Source organism: Talpa europaea (genome assembly GCF_964194135.1).
Source record: "Talpa europaea genome assembly, chromosome: 15".
Classification (NCBI taxonomy): Eukaryota; Metazoa; Chordata; class Mammalia; order Eulipotyphla; family Talpidae; genus Talpa; species Talpa europaea.
In genome coordinates this window covers 55,936,336-55,952,020 of record NC_140083.1, presented here as the reverse complement: position 1 = coordinate 55,952,020, position 15,685 = coordinate 55,936,336, and the positions used below count along the sequence as shown (strand labels likewise).

The 15,685-nt window shown below is 38.7% G+C and overlaps 1 protein-coding gene across 1 annotated transcript in view; it reads right to left on the bottom strand.

Annotated features, from left to right (window-relative positions):
- Positions 1–620: 620 nt before the first annotated feature.
- Positions 621–15,685, bottom strand: part of RECQL (RecQ like helicase) — a gene marked incomplete at both ends in the record, with an annotated part of 20,509 nt that continues 5,444 nt past the window's right edge. Inside the window, 11 exon segments of the mRNA XM_084256013.1 lie at positions 621–764; positions 1,231–1,360; positions 1,608–1,827; positions 3,778–3,869; positions 7,149–7,287; positions 7,760–7,877; positions 7,958–8,106; positions 9,341–9,422; positions 10,357–10,523; positions 12,953–13,151; positions 14,282–14,388. Of these exon segments, the coding sequence (XP_084112139.1) occupies positions 621–764; positions 1,231–1,360; positions 1,608–1,827; positions 3,778–3,869; positions 7,149–7,287; positions 7,760–7,877; positions 7,958–8,106; positions 9,341–9,422; positions 10,357–10,523; positions 12,953–13,151; positions 14,282–14,388 (1,547 nt within the window).

Below are 15,685 nucleotides of genomic sequence, written 5' to 3'. Positions count from 1 at the left end.
TGAAGCTAAAAATACAGACGTGATAATGATTCAGTGAAAGTTTTAAAAAGATGATGGAATTAAATAACTTATAGATTTTTTAACACAAAATTGACCACTGTTATGTGAGAATTTAAATTATTTTCAAATAAATGCATTTTAAATTTAAACACATTTTGTGATTTGGCTGGAGTATCTTTGGTTAGTAGATCAGTCATTCTTTGATTATAAAATATTGAGACAGGGATGTGACTTCAAGAACATTATAATTTTATTTTATTTAAACAGATGTAGCACTATCATACCTGCTAATATTTATACTTATACATTCTTTTAACTAATGTTTGTAGTTGATGCCTTAGTCTTTTTTAGGTTCCACACCTGTTATTCTAACCTGAAGTCACTCACTTTCTGTGATGAGCCTGTATAAATTTTCATTATAACAACATTTGATATACAACTAGGTATATCAACACAGAAAAAGCTTTAAAGTAGCTGTGCGAACTTCTATGTTTTTACATTTAAGGATTTTGCATAAAACACGATCCCCTTGTTTTATAAAATTATATAATTAATGATCTCAAATGTTAAATACCTCAGAGGAAAGTTCTGAAAATACAGTTCCACATGTATAAAATATCTCATACATCAATTTTTCTCTTCTTAGCCCCTGTTTTCTTAGAATCAGATTGCAGTATGTTTACAGGCTTCTGGAAGTTACCTGGATTTTTTCCTTCTTTCTTATTCTTAGCTCCTTCAGAATGACAAGTTTGAGAAGATTCAGTCTACAAAATAATAAAGTGAGCACTGTTAAAAATTCAGCTATTCTACTTTAATAATTTCAGTAGTCCTTATGTAAGTGTCTTGCTTTTTTATCTTTCAGTTTCTACTTAAATTTGAGCCCAATTTAAAATAAAAGCGGCTGGGCTGTGAGAGAAACCTTTAAGACCACGTGAAGTGTCCCTAGTCATAAGTTCATAGCATACTGTGCAGGCTTTGTAAAATTTCATGTATAAGACAGGCAGACTTCCCAACCAGTAGTGATCATGACCAGTATCACAAGGGTGGGTTGCATCTCAAAACTAGAAAACAGTTTTCGTATTTGTGTGTGTGCGTATAAGTAAATGAAAGGCTAGTCTGAATCCCACACCCAAAATCTACACATAACTGATCTCATGTTCAGCTGACCAAGGAGACTATTAATTAAAGAAAAGCATTTGTAGGCTTTCAATTCAGTCAGTAGTGAGTTACCTGGAAACAGCTCTGCTTAGGCTTCTTTACTTGCATGGTAATAACATGTGCCTCACCATTCAGAAGATGAGCTTTAGGTCCTATTTTCAAGTATGAAATAGTAGCATAAGCGGTAAAACTGTAATCTTCTCTGCAAAAGATAAGAGTAACAATCAGGTTTTAAGACATCATAGTAAAAACCTAAGTTAGTAAAATATTTAGGTGTTCAGATTATCTTAAGTAGTGATTTTAAGGAACATTGATATATGAAGCTTATGCCCTAAGAATGCAAATATCTTTATAGAAAGTACTGTGTTTTAGGGGTTTCTTTGCAAATTACAAAAAAGTGGATATAACATCATTAAGACAAAAAAAACAAAAAATGGGTTTGTTTATACTTAAGATACTGCTGTAGAAGAAAGTGCGCGATCATTTTCTCCAGGTCTTCACGAGGAAGTGTGGGAGGAGCCACGCCTGCTACTCGAAGTTTTGCTGCCCCCTTCCCCAGCCAGGAATCTATCAATTTCAGTGGGGTGAGTTTTTCATTCAGTTCCTCTGCCTGCTTCAGGATCTTGATTAGATCTCTGCAATGTTCTGTTACATTCTTTCTTTCAAATGCTGTCATGGAGGAGACAGTTATAGAGAGTCAGGTTTAGAAACTGGGCAAGGAAAGGCTGTCCTAAGTGGTCTGACTGATTTAAATCTAGCCATCATCATGAGTCACTCTAAATCAGTGGATTTGTTAATGTCCTAATTAAGGCCAACCTCTTCCTCAAGTCTCTGGGACTTGAGGAATAAATAACCTGGTTAGGGCCTCCCTGGTGGTGCAGGGGTTAAAGCCTCAATGCTATCAAGCTGTCACCAGCCACTGCAGCAAGAGTTGGATCCCTGGCCAGGGAGCTAACCCATGTGGCACAGAAGACCTCTCTTGTCTCGCCCACTGCTCCCCTCAGAAGTGTATTTCAGTAGATCCGCCTGTTCTGCTCCCAACTCTGTCTCTGATGAATCCTCTAAACCCCCATACCTCTGGCCAACACCCCAGTCCTTATAGGCATAAACAGATAAATCTTTAAAAATATAAATAACCTGGTTATCAGAAGGCCTTGTGGTAGCTCCTGGAACCAAAGTGTCTGGCAGACATGACGTGGGCAGTTTGTAAGGCATACTTCCAGGAAAGCCAGTCTGTTCTTCAGATTTACCTGATTTATGCTCATTAAGCACTACTTTACAGACTAGTGTGGTTTCCAGGTACTCTGATTTAGAGACAAGAATACCCTGGGTAGAGATCCCCTATTTTAAGGAACCAGCACTCTGATTTTTATATCAGTCTTGTTAGTCAGCAAAAGACAGTCACATAAACTCGCAAACAGGTTTCTCTTGCTGCAGGTTGTCTGCTTACCTCCACCCACAAGGCATCAGAACTCAGGAAGCTTTGTATTAGGAACTGGTTAGTCCAGCTCTCCAAATCCAGCACATACACACAGGATCAAATACAGCATCAAAACTGCTAAGTTATTGTTGAGGAGCTGCTGCCTGGATCAATTGTCTACTTTGCACTAAATTTCACTTTCCAGCTATGGTATTAGATTATCACAAGGTTAGTCCTTTTGATATAAATAGCATTCTAATTCAGAGTAATTTACAATTTTCCCTGCATTTCTTAAAAATTTCATTTGCATTCAGTATAGCAACATAAAACAAATCTTTCCTCACAGTTAGTCCTCACTTAACGTTGTAGGGTCTTGGAAACTGCAACTTTAAGCAAAATGAACAACAAATCATGAAACCAATTTTATCACGAAACCAATTTAATCATGGCCCAGTTGATACAAACGTGTTAAATCCTGTGGTGTATTTCTGGTCACAGAAACATCACCAAACTTCTAAACAAAGACCCAAAACACTTTTAATATTAAACAGGAATTTAGTCATTCCTTTTCCAACCCATACATTCTTGGGTGGCCAGAGCCTACCCCAGCAACCCAGGACACCAGGCAGCATCCCATTCATTGCAGGGTGCTACACTCTCTCAGTGGGACAATTTTGATATGCCAAGGACCCTACCAAGTGCCCAGAGAAAACCCACAGAGCCATGGCAAAAACTGTAATCTTTATATAGGGGCTCTGGCCAAGAATTACTATTCTAAAGAAGTGCCCTAGTGGCATTTGTTTCGACGCTCTGGTGCAACTTCTGAATCTGATTCACACCTTGTATGATATTTTTAATCCATTTGGGGGTATAATGTGCCCTCATGTAGTCCGAACTATATATTAGCCTATAAAGGTTTAAAAAACAACTCACAGGGCCTCTCTGGTGGTACAAGGGGTTAAGATGCAACCTATGAAGCTATCCACAGCCACTGCAGCATGAGTTCGATCCATGGCTGGCGAGGGAGCTAACCACATGGCACAGCAGACTTCTCCTGACTCACCCACTGCTCCCCTCAGCAGTGTATTTCAGTCATTCTGCCTGTTCTGTTCCCCACTGTGGTGAGTCCTCTCACCCTCCACATCTCTGGCCCAGTTCTTGTATGCATAAATAAATAAATCTTTTTAAAAAAAACTCACAAATGTCTTTACAGCAGTTATCACACATTTTGTTACACTCTGCAGAGTTCCACACTTCATCAAAATGCTGAGCTATCAATACACGCCGACATCTGCAAACACATTTGGAGATACAAATTATTAAATGAACTGATAGTTTTAAGATCCCTATTTGAAAATACAGGTTTTATTTCATCAGTCCCCATTGCTATCATAACAACACAAACTTAGTGGCTTAAAAAGCATAAATTTATCTTCAATTGCTGTAGTCTAAGACAGGTCTCATTAGCGTAAAATCAGGTTGTCAGCAGGGCTAGATTTCTTCTGGAGCTTCTAGGGAAGTGTATATTCTGCCCTTCCCAGTTTCCAGAATCTGCATTCCTTGGCTGATGGCCCCTCTCGTCCATCTCAAAGCCAACAGCAGTGGTTGAGTCTCTACATCATTCTGGTCTGGCCTTCTGCCACCTCCTCCCACATTTGATCCACCCAAATAATCCAGTACAATCTCGCTAAAGTCAGCTGATGAGCATATCTGAACAGCTTTTAATCTACCCACCACATATAATTTTTTTCCTATGTACTTGAAACATTGCTTTTGAGAAGGGCAAGACTTCTTAAAAATTACAATTTTGTTGATAGCAAGACAGTTTGTGTTTTAGAGTACCAATTTTAATTTAAGCCCCAAAATAGGCTTCATGAGCATCGACTAAACAATCAAGGAAATTTTCACTTTCTCACTTTAATTAGATTAGTGTAGCACCTACCAGAAAGCAATACCATTTTTTATCTCTGTTATGCCTCTCATTTCAACATTTTGGAGCACATTATATGTGATGGGCAATAAGAATACAAGAAGGGCTAAAACCAAGAATCCATCAGGGAACTTATACGTTCTAACTAAAGCCACCCTAAAAAATAGAAATGTATTTTTTTTTTAATTTTTAAAAAAAAATTTTTTACATCATTGTTTATTTTTAAACAATATTTCTTACTCCCACTCCCTCAGGTGTAGTCCCCATAGAGTTTCCTTCACCAATGCACCCATGCACCATCACCTCAGTCCCCTGTGCTCCTCCCTCCCTCCCTCTGATCCCTCTTCCTCCTCCTCCCCTGAAGTATGTTTCTGGTTTATAATTGTAGTTTTTGCTTTGTTGTGTTTTGTACTATTAATTTTTTTCACTGATGTCTTATTTGGTTCCCCTATATTCCTGCTTTAAGTGAAACCATCCAGTATTTTTCTTTTTCCTGCTGGCTTATTTCACTGAGCATAATTCCTTCTAGCTCCATCCACATTGCTGCAAATGGCATGATTTTATCTTTTTTTGATTGCTGAATAATATTCCATTGTGTACATGTACCACATCTTTTTTTTTTAAAGGAATCTTTTTTTTTTTTTAAAGATTTATTTATTTATTTATACAAGCACTGGGTACAGTCAGAAGCACGGGAGGGTGAGAGAATTCACCAGAACAGGCAGAAGGACCAAAGTACACTGCTAAGGGGAGCAGCAGGCAGCAGGAGAGGTCTGCGCACCATGTGGGACCCTTGCTGGTGGCCGGGGATCAAACCAGCGCTACAGAGGCTGCCGGCAGCTTTGCAGCCCAGCTCTCAACTGGTGTGCTACCAAGGGAGGCCCTTTACCACATCATCTTGATCCAGTAATCTATTTTTGGGCATTTGGGTTGTTTCCAGGTTTTACCTATTATAAATAGGGCTGGAATAAACATAGGTGGTCTTTTGAATCAATTTTTTTGTGTCCTTTGGATAGCTCCCTAGTAGTGGAGTTGCCAGGTCGTATGGGAGCTCCATTTTTAGTAGACTGAGGAACCTCCAGATAGTGGAGGTCCTTTCCATAGTGGTTGGACCAGTTTGCACCCCCATCAGCAATGTAGGAGAGTTCCTTTTACACCACATCCTCGCCAACATTTGCTTGTTTTTTTGATATGTGCCATTCTCACTGGTGTAAGGTGGTATCTCCATATGGTTTTGATTTGCATTTCCCTGATTATAAGGGATGTTGAACAATTTTTCATATGCCTGTTGGCCATTTGCATTTCCTCTTTGGAGAAATGTCTTTTAAGTTCTTCTGCCCATTTCTTGACTAGATTATTTTGTTTTTGTTGAGTGGTATGAGTTCTTTGTATATCTTTGTGATCAGTCCCTTATCAGTTGAATGGAATGCAAAGAATTTTTTCCCAATTAGTGGGGTGTCTCTCTGTTTTGGTTAATGTCTCTTTTGCTGTGCAGAAGCTTTTCAGTTTATGTAATCCCAGGTGTTTATCTTTTCCTTGACTATCCTTGCTTTGGAAAGCTTGCAATGGAAAGCTGGAGGTTCTTCAATCTACTAAAAATGGAGCTACCATACGACCCAGCAATTCCACTACTAGGGATCCACCCAAAGGACACAAAAACAGTGATTCAAAAGAACACCTGTAGGGCCTCCCTGGTGGTGCAGGCGGTTGAGCGCCACACTGTGAAGCTATTCCCAGCCTCCGCAGCACGGGTTCAATCCCGGCCTGCCAGAAAGAATCCCACATGGTGAGGCAGGCCTCTCCTATCTCGCCCGCTGCTCTCCTCAGCAGTGTATTTCATCAGTCTGCCTGTTCTGTTCCCTGCTCTGTCTCTGGTGAATCCTCTCACCCTCCCACGCATCTGGCCTGTACCCCAGCATTTGTATAAATAAAATAAATCTTTAAAAAAAAAAAAAAAGATCACCCATACCCCTATGTTATTGCAGCACTATTTACAACAGGTAAAACCTAGAAACAACTCAAATGCCCCAAAATAGATGACTGGATCAAGAAGATGTGGCATATATACACAATGAAATATTATTCAGCAATCAAAAAGATAAACTCATGCCATTTACAGCAGCGTGGATGGAACTAGAAGGAATTATGCTCAGTGAAATAAGCCAGAAGGAAAAAGAAAAATATCAGATGCTTTGGGTGATGAGTCTTTAAAGATGTTATTGTGATATATGTCTTTTAGAGTTTTACCTACATTTTCTTCTATTTATTTTATGGTTTCAGGTCTTATGTCCAGTTCTCTTAGTTTGATTAGAAATGTATTTCTTAAAGAGATGCTTGACTCTGCTTTCAAAGATTATATCCACCCATCCGGTTAGTGTGTGTTAATGAATTCCACTCTTAAAATGCCTACTCAATCACCTTTTCAAAATTATTAAAACATGTATTATAGTTGTATACGAGTGACCCAAAATAAAGCTTTTCTTGGATTAAAACAGATCCTGCAGGCTTGTGTCCTGGTTCCCACCTCTCTATACAGATTTGCACTTGATGTTACACAGTTCTCAGCAAGTACTCCAAATAACAGCATATGCTGTCACACTGCTAATCTTTCACAAAGTTACACAAAGCGGTGTGGCTTACTTGCTCATGTTCTGACAGTACGACACCATCTCATAAAGCTTCTGTTGTCCTACATTTTCCATCACCACCATTGAGCTTATTCTGAATATATCTCCAAAGCCATAATACAAAATACAGTCTGCTTTCATGTCATCTCGACCTGCAGCATGAGACATCTTGAGATTGCATAGTTATTTTAACATTTCAAAACATGCAATGATAATAAATGTACAATTCGCTGGCAGTGCTTCCATCTAAATATATCACATCTAAACATTCCAGACAAATGTCCAAGTTTTTTTTAATTTGAGGATAGTTGTTACAAATGACCAAAGAGACTTACCAACCATGAGGTTTATTAAGTAAAAAAAAGTCCATAAATAAAAATCCAGTTAAGTTACAGATTTTAAACCAAAATAAAAATTTAGGCAACAAAAATGGCCATGAAGCTAGCTTAGAGAACAGCTTGTAGCACTCCAAAACAAAATAAAGTTTCTGCACAAATAAGAACGTAATTCCAAAAGAATACCACTTACTTGTTCTAAAAATACTAGACAAGGTTGAAAATATGAAATCACTGCACATCATTTATAATGAGTTTTCTTACAGAAGGCTTTTTAAAAACTACATACCTGCACGTCCACTCTCTTGGTAGTAATTTTCCATAGATTTACTCATTGAATGATGAATCACAAATCTCACATCTGGCTTATCAATTCCCATACCAAAAGCAACAGTTGCCACTACGACCTAAAACATTTTAACATTTTATACATTAAATAAAATGCTTTTCAAGGTGAGCTAAAAACTATTGAAGAAATATACGTAACCTGAATTTCACTTGCAGACCATTTTCTGTGAACCTTGGTTTTATCTTCTGGCTCCATGTTGGCATGGTACGCACCTGCATGAATTCCCAGTTTCTGTAAACTAATCGTGACTTGCTCAGAGTCTTTCTGAGAAAAACAGTAGATGATTCCTGTAGTAAAAGGTCAATTATTAGGTGCTGATAGTATATTCCTAAAGATAATTTGCAACAGGCACTCAAGATCAATGCAATGCACAGGAGGAACAATTTTTTTAAAAAAATCTAAGGTCTTAAACATCTGTCAATTTTGTTATAATAAAAGATTTGATCACAAGCTCACTTTATGGAAATGAGCTGAGTTGGCTCCTATACCTCTTATTTCTCTCCAACTTTACCTCCTACTACATGGTATTTCTCAAAATGAGTCCCACAGCTCCCTAAGATGTTAGTGTGTACATTGTGCATGAGTTTGGGAAACACGGCACTGAACAAAGTTAAACAGGGCTGCTCAGCTCCTCTAATGTACTGATAAAGCCCTGTGAGTCTTTAACAAGGTCAGTAGCTGTAGCCTTTCTCAAACTTACTTGACCCTGGAACTCCTTTTAACAAGAGTACCTATTAAGAGCTCCTGAAAATCTACAGAAAAGTTCTGAAATGCTACTTGTATACAAACTCTTTTCTTTAGTAACACTTGCCTGATCATTAATCCTGGGGGGGGTGTGAGTGTGTGTGACTGCACATGTATGTTTATCCCATTCAATATATACTTCTTTTAGTATAAGGGACTGTATTTTCATATCCCTTTAGAATGTCAGTGCTTTTAACCTTCCATCTTACAGAGGGTAATTACTAAACATACACTTTTTTTTTTACTTGAATATTTATTTATTTATGCATACAAGAGCTGGGATGTAAGCCAGAGTTGGGGGCGGGGACGGTGAGAGTCACCAGAGACAGAGTGGGGAGCAGAACAGGTGGATCTACTGAAATACACTGCTGAGGGGAGCAGCAGGCGAGACAGGAGAGGTCTGCTGCGCCATGTGGATCAGCTCCCTAGCCAGGGATCGAAGTCATGCTGCAGTGGCTACAGATGGTTTCATAGTGCTGACACTTAACCCCTTGGGCCACCAGGGAGGCCCCTAAACATATGCTCTTGATAGTTAACATTGAGTCATTAGATGCCTTCTATAAAATGACTAAGCAAAAAGAATCACGACATTTTATGACTCCTACAGTCCCTGCTGTTAGCAAATTCTAAGATCAAAAAGCTAATTAATGTCATCACATTTTCAGGTATCTCCCACCATGCATTGGTAGTCTTTGGTGCTAATGGTTTGTAAGTATACTGTACTAGAGCTGTATTTCTGAAAGTTCAGTCTTCAAAGTTGGTTTGTATTTATGTTACCTGATTGCCCTTTGTATCTCCCACTGATGAGCTTTACAATATCCTCAATAAAATCTTCAGTGTTTGAGGGCTTCGGCCGAACCTAAAAAGATGGTAACTGTTAAAAAGTAAATTGCTAAGGACCGTCCAAGCAGTCATTTACTTACATCTCTCAGGTACCATTCTTTCACGAGCATGGCGTTTGTTTCTACTCTCATACACCTCCTCTGCCTCACTCCAGCAGCCCACTGAACTTTTTTCTTGATTTTTTTTTTTTTAATTTCTCAGAAGGAGGCACAGAAGCAATGAATACTTGATAACATGGAGACCTTTTCCATGATGTTTCTTTTTTAAAAACATAACCAGGCATAAATAACTATTCAATGAAAACTCTGGAAAATGTTGAATAGTCTTAAAAGGACTAAAAAGCAATATCACTATTAGGCTATTTAACTTTCAAAGCCACGTATCAAATGCAGTCTCTGCAGAGAGCAGTCCCGTGTTGCTCAACAACAGGGATACCTTCTGAGAAAACTGTCCTTAGGTGATTCTGTCATGTGATCATCTTAGAGTATAATACACAAACCCAGATGGCACAGCCTCCCACACAAATAGACTGGATTGTCCTCAGTGTGATCACTGTGGTTGTGCATGTGACTTGTGGACCACCAGCCGTGCACTGCATGGCTGCACAAGCAAAGCGGCACATTAGTTTAGCTCCACTTACTAATGAGCAGCACATTAGCTTAGCTCTACTTAGCAGTGACTTGCAATGCAGATGTTATTAGGGGCCCTGGTATCAATGCATTTCTTGCCATCCTTGCACAGAAGGAATGTAAATTTAACGAGGGAGTATCTTCTACTTAACCTAACAAAAGATTAAATAATATAGGAGATATATGAAAAAGTATTAATAAATATGCATATAGTTACCTCCTGTTCTTAAAAAATTTTAAACACAGTTAACTCATAAATATAGTGAAATGGTATCCTCTCTGCTACTATCCATCACAAAAATATTTTGATATGTTACATACCTCATAAAAAAGATTTGGCCGATTAAAAGAAGCTGTGAAAGTCAAACACTTTCCAACACACAGTATTTTCTGAGCATCCTTCAGAACATGATTAGTTGCAGTTGCTGTCAGCCCAATTAATGATGTGTTGGGGAACTGCCGCTTTAAGATCCCAAGTGCCTTATAATCTAGAAGAAAAGTACAAAGTGGCCTTCTCTCTGTCCTCTAAGGAATAAAGCAAATTGCACTTTTTAACATGATCCAGATAACCACGACTCCTGTCACTGCCATCACTCTCTGTCGGTTAATCCCAGCAGCTGCCCGCTCTAACAGGCAGCTTTATTATACTTTACACTAGCTCTTCGGAAGCACTGTTCTTGGCCACGAGTGCAAGTCCCTGTTGAAAACAGAACAGCTGGGTGTTTCCTGCAAGCTGTGCACTTCAACAGTTTCCTGCACATTCAACAGTGGATGCAAGAGACAGTGGGGTAGTCAAGGTGTTGGAATCAATCAATATTACAACAGACAAGAGATAAAAGCAGCCTTTAACCAAACCCTCCACCACCTCCAGCATCATCCCAGAGTGCCAAGTTCAACTCCTAAAAGCTTGGTCTGGGCATTGGTTTTTACATAACCTATTTCAAAAAACCACTCTGGGCTTATACATCTAAACCACTCTTGTCCTACACATCTAAATCACTAAATAAGCTTTCCCTCCTCAAATACTTAAACTTAATTTATCTGAAGAAAAGTGAAAAATGAACAGTAGAAATTGCTAAACGCTAAGGCAGAAGGCCACAGTGAAAATCCAGAGACAAAGTAATGCTTGGGAAGTTGTGACAGGTAACACGTGGGCTGGGTCATGAAAAGTGAGCAGAAGTTCACCAGGAAGGGAAGAAGATGAAAACCATCCAGCATAGGAAACGCTGCCAACACACCAGCATGAGATTACTTGGCAGGTTCAGTCACCCGCAAGCAGTTAGGTGGAGCTAAATCACAGGGTGTGGAGCCTAGTGAATCTCTCAGCTCTGGTAAGCCGAGAGCTGTACAACCTGAGTGGCTTCGAGAGGGCGCTGGCACTAGTGGTCCTCACACTACTTCGGGACTAACTAGTGAATTTTTTCTGATCTTCAACTCAGCCTTCAGACCTTCCTTTCCCCAGCTCCTCCCACAATCATGGAAAGTCTACTTCCTAAAATAAATCCTTTCCCTTAACATTCATAGTTGCTCTGCTTCCCCACCCAAAACCTGTTACATGGAAGAATATAAAAGTGCAGCTTTGAATAAGACCGTGACTAGAGTCAGCTGATTCTAAAGAGTGAAGGCTTTATCTAGTAGGAAATGAGTCATCATGTGATTTTTAAAGGAGAAAGAGACATAGACTTGTATTTCAGAAGTCACCTTCTGGTGGCAGCGCAAAGGATGGGTTGGAATAAGCAAAAGACAGAGACTACCAATATTTTGGAAGAGAAAGAGTTGTTGTCCATGTCTAATGGCACCTGTTTTGTGGGCAGTTGGAGGCATCTGCTAGGCATGAGGAGTTAGGGCCTAAAGAAAAGTTAATGATATAAAGAGCACACTGGACGAAATGTAAAAAGGAGATGAAATAGGGACAAGAGGAAAGGTACATGAAGAAAGGTGAACTGAGGTTGCAATGAATAGAGTTATGCCATTTTCCCAACAATGTTTAATAGCCAAATAGCAAGAATGGGGAAGCAGAAGTCCGAGTGGACCCTTTATCTCGGTCTAGCACTGCTTAAAGCAGACTGGTAACACACCAGGCAGTGCAGGAGAAATAGAAGAGGCAACAGAAGAGTCTGAATGGGTAAGAGTGGCCATCTCTTGGGAACCAGAGCCACAGACAAATATAAGGAGAGGCCCCACAAGCTCCAAAGAGGTGCCAAAGCTGCTTCACAAGGAAGAGGTTGAAATCAGAGACCAGGATTAACTTATTTTTTTCACAGAACAAGAGTCTCAGAAATCTGCTTCAATTTGGGCTGTAAAGTGAAGTTGAAGGAATAAAGAAAAGGGTTACTAAAAGGACCCATAGAACTGTAATGCTGAGGAGCTGGTTCGACAGATCCCGAGGATACTCAGTATGCTGACTAAACACAACAAATCTGGGGCAGATGCAAATCCTCAATGGATGTGAAGGAGAACTGGGAGGTCAGAAAATGCCACAAAGATGGGCAAGAACCATACAGTGCAGAACGCCATGTACGACAGTGCTCTCAATAGTGTGGAATAGGATACACCATGTGGTTTTGATGTGATTATACCCTAGGATGTTCAGAAAATAACTGAAGCACTTAACGTCCCATTTCTCGTAAAGTATTCCAGTCATTAAGTGATGCCTAAACTGTACTTGCACAGATAACACAGGTTGTTATAATCACACATTCCAAAGGATAAAGGAACTAAGACTAAACATGACCCAGAAGGGAATAAAGACATTAAAAATTCTGCTTTTTGGCTCCCCTGACATAGAGGTTAGAGAAAATGAGTAGTAGTAACTACCCAAGAGGATAATTTTAATGGAAGTAGGGATTTTCATCATGAAGCTGAGAAAGAAAATAAGGCCTAGCGTGAAGGAGTCTTCTAGATACAACATACATACCAGGCCTGAAGTCATGTCCCCACTGACTACAGCAGTGAACTTCATCCACAGCAATTCGGGTTAACCTCCTTGCTTCATAGGCTTTCTCTAGCCTTGACATAAACATTTTGCTTTTTGCAATTTTTTCTGGAGTCACATAAATTAGCTTGAGCATGGAGTTTTTATTTACCATTTCAGCATGAACCCATTTTACATGCTCCTGTTGAAAGAAAAACCAGACACAATGACACAGACATTACCCAAAGGCAGGAGCCCGGGGCTGTTCTAGCAGCAGATGCTTAGAGTTCATTAAAAACCAAAACCACGTCCCAGTGCTAAACTTTATGGCAGCTGTGTAAACAGCATTTTAGTTATTTACTTACATCCAAACTGTTGATGATAGGAAAATAGTCTCATTTGGCAAAAAGAACAAAATATAAATGTGAAAAGATACTCCAAAAAGCATTTATTCTGCAAGGGCATAATTCTAAATTGCTCATAATAAACTTTAAAATGTAAGCTAAATGGCTATAAAGGTGGGTCTTATCCATTTTAACATTGTAATTACTTCATATGTCTGTGCATGAAATTTATTCTTGGAGGGTAGGTTGGTTTAAGGTGGCGGCATAAAAAGAACCTGTACTTACCTCCCACAAACACAATATTCTACAAGTAAATAAGATAAAATCAATAAAATTAGGAAGATTAAAATGTATCAACCACACAACCAACCACACAAAAAAGGGCAAATAAAAACATCACAAAAAAGGTACAGACCAATATCCCTAAAGAACAAAGGTGCAAAAAGCATTAACAAAATCTTAGTGAAATGAATTCAACAAAAATACATTAAAAGAATCATACAGCATGAGCAAGCGGGATTTATTCCCGGATGTAATGATGGTTCAACATCTGAAAATCGATCAGTGTAATCCACCACATATAAAAGAAAAGATAAAAAATCATGTGACCATATTAATAGATCCTAAGAAAGCATCTGATTAGGTTCAGCATCCATTTATTATAAATGAGTAAGCATGGTAGTGTTCTAATAGGACTTCATGAATGGGCACTGAAATTTGAATTTCACATCATTTTCACGCTTCACAAACTAATTCTTTTGGTTTTTTTTTCACTACTCAAAACACAAAAGCCATTGTGAGCTTATGGATCATATAAAAATAGCTAGTGGACTAGAAATGGCTGCTGAGCAGTAGTTTACAGCTCCTGAGGTAGTTGTCAATCTATAATTTTATGCAACTCAAACCATAGCTAAGGCTTCTACTTCAGTGAGTATACATTCAAAAAAAAAAAAAAAAAAAACAGAACCAAAAAATCACAGACACATACCTTAGAACTAGAAGCATTTAACATGGTGGCTGAAATTCCTAATTGTTTTAAAACCATTAATTGGTCTTCCATAAGAGAAATCAATGGGCAAATCACGAGTGTAAAACCTAAAAGAGAAAAAAATCTACTTTAAATTTTACATCACCATCAGAATGACTCTTAATCACACCTTTGTTACTGTAACTTGTGGGTACCACCTATCAGTTCAGACTGATTTTTAATACAGCTTTAGCAATACACTACCACTGCTTACTCTCCTTAATAAAAGAAGTAGACAGGAATAAATGATCATAAGCCAAATAAGCTAAAAATAGGTTAAAAACTCTTTCCTAATTCATTTCCATAAAAAGAGAAGTGTTATTTTGAATTTTTATTTAATCACCATTTTTTACAATCAGCATTGGTTATCTCAGTAAAATAATTCAAATCAAGTCAAATACTACCCAGTTAAAGCAGGGAAAAGTTATTCCAAACCTTTCCGAAGTCAAAATAGCAACCTGTGTTATGAATAATAGTTACAGGATAGTCTTCCACTTACTGCAGACAGATTTATTGTGAGTGGAAATCAGTGAACATTTTATTGACCTGATAAAGTTCTGGCAATATATCCCTTTTCTAACTAAAATACCTTAAAACTACAAGAGCTATTCTACATTGTTAAAAAGCGTATGACCTTATGTTTCTGTAGTTTGTTCCTTAAAATACCATCAGGCAGAGAGCAGACCTATTTAAAAAATCTACTCAAATTAGGACCATATCGGGGATTCACCCTCTCCATTATCCTGTCACCAGTTCTTTTACTTTCACCCACGTTACTGGCACATTCTCATACATTTCAACAGTCAAGTCTCTCCTGTCTTGATATAACCCTGCACACCTAATTTAGGGTCATCTCTTTTTCCTTTCAAAGTAGTTCTTTCCACAGAGTGTCTCTGTCACTAGTCCCACTTCCTCTGGCTTCTCACAAATGCTGATGCCCTGATGAAAGCGCTTCTCTCCAACACTGGCCTTTGTGCTGACTCAGTGCTATCTCTCAGTTCAAATGATAACTTCCTCAGGAAGGACTTCTCTGGTAGCTGCTAGACCAGATCTCTGCACTCAACTCCCCATTAAAACCTTTACCTCAAAATCCTTACTGCAACTGCATGTTTCTCCAGCTATCTGAAAGGACACCATTCCTAGGAAACCTCTGGTGAGTCAAAATGGCATAAGGCAAAGAAGTAATTGTCATTAACGTGGAAACATTTTAAGCATTCCCCGACCCTAAAATCACATATCAAATCATACCAAATAACACATGAAACCTAAAAGAACATCTAGTAAAAGCAGGAATTATGTAATTAAATACAAAGCCTATAGAAAGCATCCCAGGGAAGGCCCAGGCAGGGTCCCTCACTGCTCAAG